The sequence below is a fragment of the Bacillus rossius genome (genome assembly GCF_032445375.1).
Source record: "Bacillus rossius redtenbacheri isolate Brsri chromosome 9 unlocalized genomic scaffold, Brsri_v3 Brsri_v3_scf9_2, whole genome shotgun sequence".
In the NCBI taxonomy this organism is placed as follows: Eukaryota; Metazoa; Arthropoda; class Insecta; order Phasmatodea; family Bacillidae; genus Bacillus; species Bacillus rossius.
The window spans coordinates 18761119-18774544 of NW_026962013.1; the positions used below are offsets into that span (position 1 = coordinate 18761119).

The window sequence follows — 13426 nt, forward strand, 5'->3', positions numbered from 1 at the left end:
GGTTGCTAGGCAACCTTAGCGGCAGGGCCGGTGCAAGGTAAATTGGCGCCCTAGGCGAAAAACCTTAATTCCCCCCCCCCCCCCCGGGGCCGGACACCCCCCCAAAAAAATTCCCATGCCTCAAAATACATCACGTAAGCCTAATATTTTTGTCAACAATCAAAAGCATACTTTTTTTTTTTCACTGTTTTACTTATTACAAATCATAAACAGGTCGCCGTGGACTTTAAATAATGACTTATATCAATATAAACATTCCAAACTGTTAGAATAATCCATTTTGATCTGGTTTCAATAATCGTTGAACATGTCATATGAGCTGTTATGTGTCGTGCTGCGCCACCCCCAGCTACTGGGCGCCCTAGGCGGTTGACTGGTTCGCCTGTACGGACGCGCCGGCCCTGCTTGGCGGGCGGACTGAAACGCCCGGGGATTGCCGCAGGTCGGGCGGCCCGGAGACGGTGCCGACGCAGGCGGACCTGGTGGTGGGCGCCGACGGGGCCCACTCCGCCGTCAGGGGCCTGCTGGTGCGGCGCCGCGGCTTCAACTACAGCCAGGAGTACATCGAGCACGGCTACCTGGAGCTGCGCATCCCGCCGACCGCCGGCGGCGAGGTGAGGCCCTCCATCCCTCCCTCCCACCCCCAGTGGCAACACTTGAAAATGGCGCCCCCTCTTGGATTAAAACAGAAGGGGGGAGGAGCGTTCAGTAACCGCGAAACCGTCGCGGCAGCGCCACCCCCCCCCCCCCCCCCCCGCCACCTTCCCCAGGCGCCCCTGGCGGGGGTCAGCTAATGCGGGATCACATGCAGAATTTGTTACACAAAGATGTCATCGAACCTTCCACCTCCAGTTTCGCCTCCCCGGCATTTTTTGGTTACCCAAAGATCGAGGTCAACAAGGTCACCGCATGGCGGTCGATTTTCCGCCGATGTCAACCGCCCAAATTTAACTAGAAATGACGCCGTTACCAGATCTAAATATTCGGCGGGGGGGCCATCCCTGCCACCCGCCTGCTACACCACTGCTCCCCCCCCCCCGGGGCCACTGCCAGCCACGCGGTGCACAGTTCTCCAGGGAAAACATAAGATATTTGAAAACTGCTCAAAGGTATACAAGTGGGGGACTATTTACGAAAAAAAAAGCATCTAAGAATTCTCCCGAGGGCCGGAAAGAAGTTTTGACTTCAGATTTAAATTTTACACCGTATTTTTTAAAAAGAGTTAAAATGGTTAAAAAGTTGGTTTTCAGAGTAATTTCAGGCATAAAACAACCGGTACAGATTCCTGAAAGCACTTTAAGGGACTACCATTATAACTTTATCTTTATTTCCGTCCGTTAAGGTCACCGCTAAAATTTTACAGTTGTCCTATGTGCAATGGCGTTGAACATCGGACGCCCATAATTATTTTTCTAGTTTGAGTGTAAAATTCAGTATCCTTCCAGATGTGAACCGCAGCCCCACACACAAGCTGGGCTGGTCCCTCACCATAAGCCCACGGCTGATTCCTTCGCCAGACATTCCCCGAAAATTTGTCGTTGTTCACCTCGTTTACTCCTCGGGTACCCACTACCATCGAGCCTTTCGAGCATTAAATGTTTCAGTGAAGTTACTAATTGTCACAGTAACTACACAGATGCAAGGCTATATCCTTACGTCTAAAATCGTCGTGGTGAACGATGCATATGGATTCGACGAAGTCGATGCTGATGTCATTGTCGGTATCGAATTACCCTCTGCTGACGGAAATGCATTCATCAAGATCAACCCCCCCCCCCCCAAAAAAAAAAAAACAAGGGTGCGTGGCCGCCACATTTGAGCAAGTATGCGCTGTAATGCGAACATGACATCGAGCGCTGCTGCCGTCATCTATGCTTTCGGCAAGTAACTTGATAGCTAAAATATGACACATAATTTCGCGTTGTGCACTTTTCGAGACCTTCTGAGCGTTTCATATTTTTTGTTACTTTGTCATGACGTCATCGCCTAGGTTTACCCTAACCGTCTGTAAAAAAAAGGTTTCACTTAAAAAGTTCAGTAATTCGCTGGAACGATAAAACTAATAATTCAAATAAATAATGGCTGTTGACAATTTGAGGTTTACAATTGTAACAAACATGGTGACGATGAAATTGGAAATAGTCTTGTAGTTGCCTGACTCTCTGCTTCATTCTTTATTCCCCCTCCTCTCCTCTGCAACCCCCATAGAGTTGTCTTATTCCTTATCTTGGCACACTTAGTTACCCTCTGATCGTTGCACTTGCAGTTACCCTCTGATCGTTGCACTTGTAGTTGCCCTCTGATCGTCGCACTTGTAGTTACCCTCTGATCGTCGCACTTGTAGTTGGCCTCTGATCGTTGCACTTGTAGTTGGCCTCTGATCGTTGCACTTGTAGTTACCCTATGATCGTCGCACTTGTAGTTACCCTATGATCGTCGCACTTGTAGTTACCCCCTGATCGTTGCACTTGTAGTTGCCCTCTGATCGTTGCACTTGTAGTTGCCCTCTGATCTTTGCACTTGTAGTTGCCCTCTGATCGTTGCACTTCTAGTTGCCCTCTGATCGTTGCACTTGTAGTTACCCTATGATCGTTGCACTTGTAGTTACCCTCTGATCGTCGCACTTGTAGTTACCCTCTGATCGTTGCACTTGTAGTCACCCTCTGATCGTTACACTTGTAGTTGCCCTCTGATCGTTGCACTTGTATTTACCCTCTGATCGTTGCACTTGTATTTACCCTCTGATCGTTGCACTTGTAGTTGCCCTCTGATCGTCGCACTTGTAGTTATCCTCTGATCGTTGCCCTATGTGTTATCCTCTGATCGTTGCACTTGCAGCTACCCTCTGATCGTTGCACTTGTAGTTGCCCTGTGATCGTCACACTTGTAGTTACCCTCTGATCGTTGCACTTGCAGCTACCCTCTGATCGTTGCACAGGTAGTTGCCCTCTGATCGTCACACTTGTAGTTGCACTCTGATCGTTGCACTGGTAGTTGCCCTCTGATCGTTGCCCTATGTGTTATCCTCTGATCGTCGCACTTGTAGTTGCCCCCTGGGTGTCGCGCTCGTGTGCAAGCCGCGGCTGTGGAATGCCGCAGTTCGCGATGGCGGGCGACCACCTGCACATCTGGCCGCGCCGCACCTTCATGATGATCGCGCTGCCCAACCAGGACCGCTCCTACACCGTCACGCTGTTCATGCCGTTCCGCCAGTTCGAGCGGCTCGGCGACGCAGACGCGCTGCTGCGCTTCTTCGCCGACCACTTCCCCGACTCCCTGCCGCTCATCGGCGAGCGCCAGCTGGTCGACGACTTCTTCGCCGCCAAGCCGTCGCCGCTCGTCAGCGTCAAGGTCAGCCCCCCCCCTTCTCCTTTTATAACCTAACTAAATTTGGTTGTCTGTAAAGTCGGTTTACGGACGATAGTTTAACGTGACAACGTCATAACAAAATAAATATAGTTTAAAAAACTAAAGAAACATGCTTTTAAAGATTATCAAACTAAAAAGTAAAAAATAATTTTAAAATTAAATTTATGACAATAGTATATAAGCAATACTATTGTCATAAATTTAATTTTAAAATTATTTTTTACTTTTTAGTTTGATAATCTTTAAAAGCATGTTTCTTTAGTTTTTTAAACTATATTTATTTTTAACTTTTTAGTTTGATATTCTTTAAAAGCATGTTTTTTAGTTTTTTAAACTATATTTATTTTTAACTTTTTAGTTTGATATTCTTTAAAAGCATGTTTTTTAGTTTTTTAAACTACATTTATTTTTAACTTTTTAGTTTGATATTCTTTAAAAGCATGTTTTTTAGTTTTTAAACTATATTTATTTTTAACTTTTTAGTATGATATTCTTTAAAAGCATGTTTTTTTAGTTTTTTAAACTATATTTATGTATAATTATCATAGGGAAATGAGTTACCGACACTACCTATTACCATCTGAGATAACTATTTGGAGTTGCAACGTCACAAAGAAATGGTAAAGTCTCTACGAATCATTTGCAGTTAGATGTATGGATATAATATTAGAATTTACCGGGAAAAAAAAAAAAAAACATTTTTTTTTTCGACGTGGCCGGGAGTAGAACCCACGATCGCTGAATCCGAAAGCTGACGTCACAGAAGTCAATCAATTCAATTCAAAAGATTTTTATTATACATTTTTACACTTCACAGTTATTTGACAAAGTCGCGCGCCTTAGACCGCTCGGCTAACGAACGAAATGAAATGGGTGGGACATTTTACAGTGATTAGTCACTCACTCTTAGTCGAAAGAGTTACAGACGGACAGAGTTACAGACGGACAGACAAACATACAGGTGAAGCTAATATAAAGCATGTAAAAAAAATTGATTAAATGATTGCATACTTTGATGAATAAAATTGAATCATTTTTTATTGAATTATCACTATTTTGTATGGATACAAAGAAGGAGTGAAATGAAATCTACAATTTAATTGATGAATTTACTTTTATTTGCACTCATTAATTCAAATGTGTTTATTAATTTAAGGAAGAGATCATTCTAACTATAACTTTTATACATGTTTGCTATTTAACTTCTTCCAATCTGTATTATTATTTTAAGGATAGGACGATGATAGGAAAAGTAGGAAACGAATGGGAGTGTTTCAAGTTTAATGTGCCTCGAAAATGTCAAATCGATGATTGTTCCAATCGAGTGGAAGAGAGATAGATGCGGAGCAAGCGTACAATGAGCGTAACGGGACACAGCGTAACGGGAAAATGTGCGTAACGGGACGTGAGTCATCCTTTTTCGTGCGTGCAGCCGGCGTTCATCGATTTATTAGACGTTGTCACGTCAAAAACTAAGTGTATTTGGGAGGGGTCTGGGTTAGGGATATAATCCAAGTGCATCTCAGGCCGAAGCCTATACGCTCTAATCATGCAGGTTTTAAGCCATGCAGGAGAGGTAGCATGCATGGAGGGGCAATAGGGGTGGAGAGTTTTCACCTGAAGTTCATTGGCGAGGTTGAAATTTTCAGAAATTAATAGCCTCTTAGGATATTTCAACTCATTTTTTAAAGGCTTGGCAAGTAATTAATAAACCGAAACTTATTTGGGGGCAATGAAGAAAAAAAAAAATTCAAGGCCAAATTTTAATGCAACCTTTTTCGTGTTACATTGTTTTGAAAAGTTTCTGATGCCAAAGAGATATAAAGAGAATATACGAGTCGAGTTTTGAATTGCCAAAGAAGTTTCACTTCTATCACGCTCACTGAATTACAGCCCCGCCCATATGACCGCAACTGCAATAGGCAGGGTTCTAACATACCTTTGAGCTGCTTGGGTTCTAACATACCTTTGAGCTGCTTCTGTTTCTGGCTCGTAGCTCAGAATAATTGTCTAAGGTGGAGTCTGACACGCCACGATTATTTTATTTATTTTTTTCGGCGTTACTATTAATTAATGTACTTCTTGGTGAAATTTTTCACAACTGCCATTTAAAATACGAATATTACTGTCTTCATCTAATTGTGAAAAAAGTGTGTCTACAACAATTATGGAAACAAATCTCAATGAGTATGATGTAAGTTACATGTCTGCAACATTTAATGATTTTTAATATTTATCCGTTTTATATATATTAATGTTTTTTTAAATCATTTCGTAAATATTTAAAACGTAATTTTCTGGAGTAGGTACTCTTATAAAAATATAATTGAAAATTCGGAATATTCCTCTTATTCTAATTGATGATTGATTAACAGCATTGCAATATTTCAAGTAGGCAGTTTACCCATAGTACATACACTGATTCGAACAGTTGATAAAGTTATGTTAGCTACATTTAAAATTTTGTAAATTGTAAGTTTAAGTTAGCGACATTTTAAACTTTTAACGGCGTTTCTCGGGACAGTAGTACTCAAGAATACAATTTTCGGAGTTTTATTTTTTTTCCAGATGAGCGCCTATTATAGGAGATAAACTGTTTTATCATATTTCACGGAATTATTTACGAAATAAACGATTTAAAAAAATTCAGTTTTAAAGTTAAGTATGTTTCATTGTTTAAAGTTGTATGATCATCACCCTTTTATCATTGCAGTTAGGTCTTTTTTCACGATCTTTAAGTTTATATATATATGTTTTCGTTCGCTATATATATATATATATATATATATATATATATATATATATATATATATATATAGCGAAAACTTGATTCGATTGTGCATACACTGTTTTAATACAAATGTATAGAGTATGAATTCATTACTCTACGAAAACAATATTTAAAACGACGAGAGAAAATCTGTGACGATATCGTCCATTATAATACAAGGGAATGTGAATTTCGCTGGCGTTATCCAGGCCGAGCCGCTAGGATCGTTGCAGTCAGGTGTCACCAGCGTTCACCATGTTAAAAGGCATGAGTCTCCTATATTGTTCTACTAAAATAATTGACAAGATTGTGTTAGCGGCTCGAAAGCGTTTGGATATCCTTTCGCATCTATAGTTTCCCACAGAATGCAGCATTGAAATTCTGGGATCATTTGGTAAAATAGACATCCTTAACGATTCGGAAACCTCATGTACCTTGGAAATAAAAACTTTAAGTATTGAGTGATTCAGCGTTAATTTTAATCCTCGTGTTATGTTTCAGTGCAATCCTTACCACTGCGGGAACACAGCGGTGATCATAGGAGACGCCGCTCACGCTATGGTCCCATTCTACGGACAAGGAATGAATGCGGTAAGAAAGACAATGTAAAATAAGAGAGAGAGAGAGAAGTAACTTAAATAACGACTAATTGTCATTGAAAATACGGAAATAGGGTAATTCCTCTGAGTAGTGGTTTTTGGGAAATAAGACGAATAATAAATAACGTGAAATTTTTGTTAGGTTACTTACGTGACAACAGGTAAAACTTTAGTATCGAAATATTTAAGCAATTATAACAAATTATTTGAAAAAGCTTACATAACCTAACCAACCTTTCACATTAGTACTCTTTGTCTTATTTCCCAGAAGCCGCTACTTCAGTGACGTAACCGGAAAGGGGCCAGGGGGGGGGGGGGGCGCCCGTGGGGTCCGGACCCTTCCCTTAAAGTATTAAAAAAAAGAAGGAAAAAAGAAGAAAATTACAGCATTTTAGCTACACAAGGTAATAGATGAATTATTTTTGAAGGGTTATTTTAATCTTCAGTGGGCTACAATGATGTATTTTCTCCCCAATATAGCCCGTTATGCCTACTCATACACAAAAGCGGCAGGAATTATGTTTACAAAACAAGTGGTCTATATGTAATCCTGGTTCGCATACGTGTTATTCTAAGCATGTCACTCATACAAAATTGACATGTGAGTATAACTTAAAAAATTGTAAAAAAAAATACTTAAGATAAAAGGTCGACTAGTCAGATCACTCGCCGCGACCTGGGTTCGACTGCAAGCGAGGTCGAAGCCGGATTTTTTTTTTGCATTGGCGAACCTGGCGGAAGTTGCCGTGGCCTGTGTATGAGCTTTATCCTTCCACCCTTTCGTTCTATCAATGCACCATGAGCATCTGATTGGCTTTCACCTCGATGTCGATGGACGATGAGGTCACTACCATCAGTAGTGACCCAAGCACAGTAACCTCTGATGTGCACTTCTATGTCAACAATAGCCCGCCTTCGGTGATGCTTCAGAGAATTTGCCAAACCAGCCTCAAGTCGGTATATTAAAAATAATATCAAGATATCGTATTACTGAACTTAAAATCTAAAAGTAAAATTTAACTATTAAAAACTCTTTCTTATAACATAAATATATATAGGCATGCCTTTTAAAGGGTATGTCTTATTTAACTGGAGCTCAATTCAAATACCGAATGTCATTTATTCAGAACTATATCAACATAGATGAGGTTGTTTAGCTTGATAGTAATAATTTTTTTAGCTGCACACAAAGAAAAAAAAACATTATTATTTTTGAGTCAATGGGTGGCTACAAAAAAAAAAAACTAGCAATTCTAAGTATACAGATATCAGTTAAAGCTATGCAAAATGCAGCAACAGTTTCTTTATAACAGACGACTGTGTCATGACATTTTTCTGGAATTTGAATAGTATTTTTTTTACTCAAAGATACTTGTAAATGAACAAGATATTTGTTTACGAGCACTGGCAATCTCATGAATTTGTTTTAAAAACGCTAATGACATAACAACAGTGGCGTAAGGATACGTAAACCATCGGTGATTATTAAGGGCCATGAATTTTTTCGCGACAAGATTTCCAGACCAGTTGTAAGTTAGAACTTTGTATAGCAGTGTCTTTGATTCGTGGTAGGCTGGATTTATTTCAGGTGCATGTCTACTGACAGCCATTCAGTGCGGAAGTAAACGCGTCCTGACTGGCCCGGCCAAACAAGGCAATGGCTTCTCTTGCAGACGACCGCCAGTTACAAGGAAACAGTAGCTGGCACAGACGTGCCTTATTTCAGTCTAATAAGTGATCAGATTTTTTTTCGCAAAAAATTGGTTGTCTGTAAAGTCGGTTTACGGACGATAGTTTAACGTGACAACGTCATAACAAAACATTGATGATATGATTGCATACTTTTATGAATACAATTATATCATTTTTATTGAATTATCACTATTTTGTATGGATACAAAGAAGGAGTGAAATGAAATCTACAATTTAATTGATAAATTTACTTTTATTTGTACTCATTAAATCAAATATGTTTATTACTTTAATGAACAGATTATTTTAACTATAACTTTTATGCATGCTTGCTATTTAACTTCTTCCAGACTGTGTTATTCTGTTAAGGATAGGACGATGATAGGAAAAGTAGGAAACGAATGGGAGTGTTTCCAGTTTAATGTGCCTCGAAAAAGTCAAATCGATGGTTGTTCCAATCGAGTGGAAGAGAGATAGATGCGGCGCAAGCGTACAATGAGCGTAACGGGACAAAGCGTAACGGGACATGTGCGTAACGGGACAATGAGTCATCCTTTTTCGTGCGTGCAGCCGGTGTTCATCGATTTATTAGAAGTTGTCACGTAAAAAAAATATTACACGCCTCTAGTTATTATGTACTTTTGAGAGCGGCCAAATTTGAAATAAATCACAAGAAAAATACTATACGCACGAACGAGTCCCTTCTAGACAGGTAAAAGACGTGCTGTGATTCCGAGAAGGGTTGTTGAGAAAAGGCCGAAGGAGGCGTACCCCTTTACGAAATTGCTCGGCCACCGGCGCAATCAGCTCACAGTGGTTCCGGGAAGTAATCCGGAGATAATGCAATCCGCCCTAGCTTAACATTACACGGAACTTGACGCAACACGAGATGAAATTGAAGGAGCAATTTCGAAGTGCTCTCAAGAAAGTAGCGTAAAGATCACGGCTGAGTCTGAATTCCACCGACAAAGTTTGGCAAAATGAGTTGAAACCTCTACGCGTCTTATGGTCTAAAATGCTTCCCAAGGTTGGTATATGTCTTTGAAGCTGAACAACAATTTAATCGTGAATAACAGAACTACGTATTTCAAACGGAACACTTAGCTACTGGATTATGTTTGATTGAATGCAGTTCTACGACCATCGCGAATTTTGTCGCTGTAACAAAATTATTTCATTGAAATAGTTTGGGTTAGTGAACGTCACAACAATATGTAGAGCGCAAAGTTGCCACCCACAATAAATTATTCCAATGAAATAATTTTGCTTCAGCGTCAAAATTCGCGGGGGATGTAAAACTACATTCGATTAAACATAATTCAGACACGCAATGTTCTATCTTAAGCACCTTCTCTACATCAGTCGTATGATTTCAACTACTTTTGTGTTGACGAACCTGCAACGGAATTTTGTCGGTCGAATTTACACTCATGCTGTATAAACGTTAGTTACACCTGAATGCATAATGCTGCGCATTTATTCTTAAGGGTATAGCAGTTAAAACTTCATACTCTGTTAAAAAATAAATTTCATTGGTTGTCCGATTTTGTCTAGAAGTTTAAATCGAAACGACGAGACCTCTAAGAGTATAAAATCACTCGGTTACCAAATTGGTAAAACAGCTGGAGGTTAGACGTGATCCTTTACCCGGTATGACCTTCTTGCTCAATTAGTCACACTCGAAAGAACAGCAGTTTAAGTGCGTGTTTGCGTAAAACGTATACACGTAATAAAATAATAATAATAGTGAAACAGAAGTCTATGTTCTAGGTCATGGACCATAATCTTTTGTACACTTATATTTTAAGGGCCCGTTAGTTCTAATATCTGCCGAAATAGCTCAGCTGGGAGAGCGTTAGACTGAAGATCTAAAGGTCCCTGGTTCGATCCCGGGTTTCGGCAATGTATTTTATTTTTTACCGACCTCCGTATAGCGCATTTGTATGCAGGCCAGCTCTGGCTTCGAGAACCGGTAAGGCATGGGTGTGAATTAGTTTCATTTAAATTCGTTACAATACATGTTCGTCAATAAAACCGCGGAATTAAATAAATTATTGTCTTGGGGCCGGTGGGTATCTCAGGGCACTCCCGTTTCCCCCCACCAACTTATCCCGTCATTGCTCCACTAGCGTCTGTTCACCTTTCATCGTCTATACTGACCTCGATGTCAACGAGAGACGTTTAGCTCACTACCAAGAGTAGTGACCCAAGTACAATAACCTGTAAAATGTACCTCCATAGTTTACAAAAACCAGTTAAATATATTACACTTACATTTCTTTATTATACACTAGCTGATGAACCCGCGCTTAGCTTCACAAGTCTGCGGGCAGAACACTCTATCACTGCTCATTAGGCCCTGTACATGCCCCTCCTAGTGGGTACGCTACTGCCGCGCCTCGAACAAAAAAAAAAGTTTATAATTACGAAAATGAACTTATGAAAAATGATCGTTAGAACTAAGATAAACGGGAAACAAAAGACGCCATATTTTTATAGGATCCTTCGAATTCGGATTTAATAAATCAATACTGTGGTGATATGATGGCAAATATGATAAAATAAAAACTGGATCAAGATCCTTGCGTGTATGACGCATCAACAATTCGGTACCCGTTTCAATGGAAACGAATGAAACTTCAACAAATTGATGGTCGTTGCCATGGATACGAAGAAAGCATCATAGACAGTGCAAAGGCTGTTGCCATGGAGATGATCGGGAAAACGTATTCGAAAAATCGCCTGAAAAAATAATTATAAAAAAAATTCGAAAAAAATCTTTTCAAGGTTGAAACGGAGTCCCCCTGGAGAATCTTCGGGACAAATTTAGGTGTTCTAGGCGTCCCAGTCTTCGCATTACAGACATGCATACTCTCACTTTTATTAATATGCAGTGTGTTCATAGAATAATGTCCAAGTTTCTATGGTATATTATGACAGTTTAATTTAGACTATTTACAACAAAACATAGATCAAATTGAAGGTATAAAACCTAGTTTTTTTACCTTCAGTTATACGGCATACATCCATCCTAAAGTCCAACCAACTTTAAAGAACGATCTAACCTGAAGTCCAATTCTTCACCAACGTTGATAAACAAGTCCGGAGTAATGGAAGTAATAGCCTCTTCAATTCTGTGTCTAAACTATGGCAAATCATTAGGTATAGATGGAACGTAGACACGATATTTTATAAAGCCCCAAACGAAAAAATCGCATGGCGTTATGTCAGGTGAATATGGAGGCCAGCGAAAACGAGCTCTGCCGTCTCGACCATTACGACCTTTACAACGGTCAGGTACTTCGACGTTCAACCACTCTCGTACAGATTCCAATGGGGAAGGGCTCTATCCTGTTGCCAAATGAAGTTTACAGATTCACCCTCTACTAATCGCCATTTTGCGTATGTGGCACAGCAAGCGAGAAAACAACAAAGCAATACTCGTGCATGCACTTATCTAAAAATGTTTGAGTTACGCTTTAATTGTGAACCTGAACCAAAACTCTACAACACTTACAGTTGATATTATTAAATTTTATAACTGATACATTCTTTTATAAACATACTGAATATTAATATTATGTATATTTTTTTCACTGCTGCACGTTTAATTTGGCGAATCTAAAATTTTAGTGGTCCAGTTAAATATACCAGGACCATGCGCCTAACTCTACTCTCGCAAATTTTATACCGTATCCAAACATAAATTTGGCACCACACCGATCAAGAATTTTGATAACGAACCACTAACTAAATAAATTCTTCCCAGCTAATTACTTAATATCTACGTTACAAATCTTAAATAAATAAAATTGTAACAATTTTGCACGTTTTATTTATTTTTGCAAAATTATCATATCGTTACAGTACTATTTACAAATCGTAAGTGGGTGCTAAGACAACATGCAGAAGATGGAAATCAATCTACGAAATCATTAGTCTATGGTGAAAGAATAAACGTTATCATAGAGGAGAAAAAACGCGGCAGATCCTTTTATGCACGTGGACTTAAGACCTTGACATAATGGAAAATATTTAGACACATGACTTCAAATTTTTTTTTGGCCCATGACTTGAATCCTCTTTACGTAATAATGACGTAAAGTTTGCTTACATACCTTAAGTGTTCTAACCTCTCCCGGACTTCAAATTCCAATTACGCAATACCTCCTACCCAACGCCTCATCATTGAATCTTCCTGCTACGCTATATAATTGGTTTCTCGGCAATATGATCACTGTGGTAGGTCTCTCAGTGGTTGGATAGACCACCTGGGCATCGATTGTCGAATTTGGCTCTGCCATATTGCTGGCCAGTTCGGTCACGAAAAAAAAGTATTTCATACGTGCGAAAATAAACGTAGCCATGTGTGAAACAAAGTTACGCCATATTTCTTTTGGAATTAAGAACTATTTCTCGGCAACTGGTCTCCAAAGGAATCGCGGAGTTTTTTTTTTTTTTCCTTGTGCGACAGCCCCTCCCCGTGTGCCGCAGGGGTTCGAGGACTGCCGCCTGCTGAACCAGCTGATGGCCCGCCACCGCGACAACATGGCGCTGGTGCTGAAGGAGTTCTCCGAGACCCGGAGCGGCGACGCGGCGGCCATATGCGACCTCGCGATCTACAACTACGTCGAGGTGACGCACCGGGTCCCGTCCGAGCGGCCCTCCGCGGGCAACCTTGGTCGCTGTGCTTCCGCGCGAACCTCGCCCTTCACCCCTCCCAGAACGAAGGCCCGTTCTACGATGGCAAGGGGACGGAGATCGATCACGTAAACGGAGACAGATCTCACGGGACAATTCACCAACGCGTCTGATGCTTCCACAATCCACGGGAACGTAACTAATGGCAAACAATTACATTTTAAGGGGCCCGCCTACCTGGTCACACACACGGTGTGCAGAGCTTCAGGAAAAACAACGCGATTTCAAAACTACTCAAGATATCCGAGTGGGGTATGTTTACGAAAAGCATTTAAGAGTTCGCTGAGGCCCGAAA

At 40.4% G+C, this 13426-nt stretch overlaps 2 protein-coding genes and 1 non-coding gene across 4 annotated transcripts in view; 2 read left to right on the forward strand and 1 right to left on the reverse strand.

Moving 5' to 3' along the window:
* The window catches only part of LOC134542918 (myosin heavy chain 95F), a 265995-nt gene that overhangs the window by 233027 nt on the left and 19542 nt on the right, over positions 1-13426 (reverse strand). The window lies entirely within an intron of this gene.
* Positions 1-13426, forward strand: part of LOC134542992 (kynurenine 3-monooxygenase) — a 53705-nt gene that overhangs the window by 30638 nt on the left and 9641 nt on the right. Inside the window, exons 6-9 of the mRNA XM_063387647.1 lie at positions 443-614; positions 3100-3351; positions 6641-6730; positions 12925-13065. Of these exons, the coding sequence (XP_063243717.1) occupies positions 443-614; positions 3100-3351; positions 6641-6730; positions 12925-13065 (655 nt within the window). The remainder of the gene's footprint in view (positions 1-442; positions 615-3099; positions 3352-6640; positions 6731-12924; positions 13066-13426) is intronic.
* On the forward strand, positions 10260-10332 carry Trnaf-gaa (transfer RNA phenylalanine (anticodon GAA)). The gene has a single exon. It is a non-coding gene; the product is annotated as a tRNA-Phe (tRNA).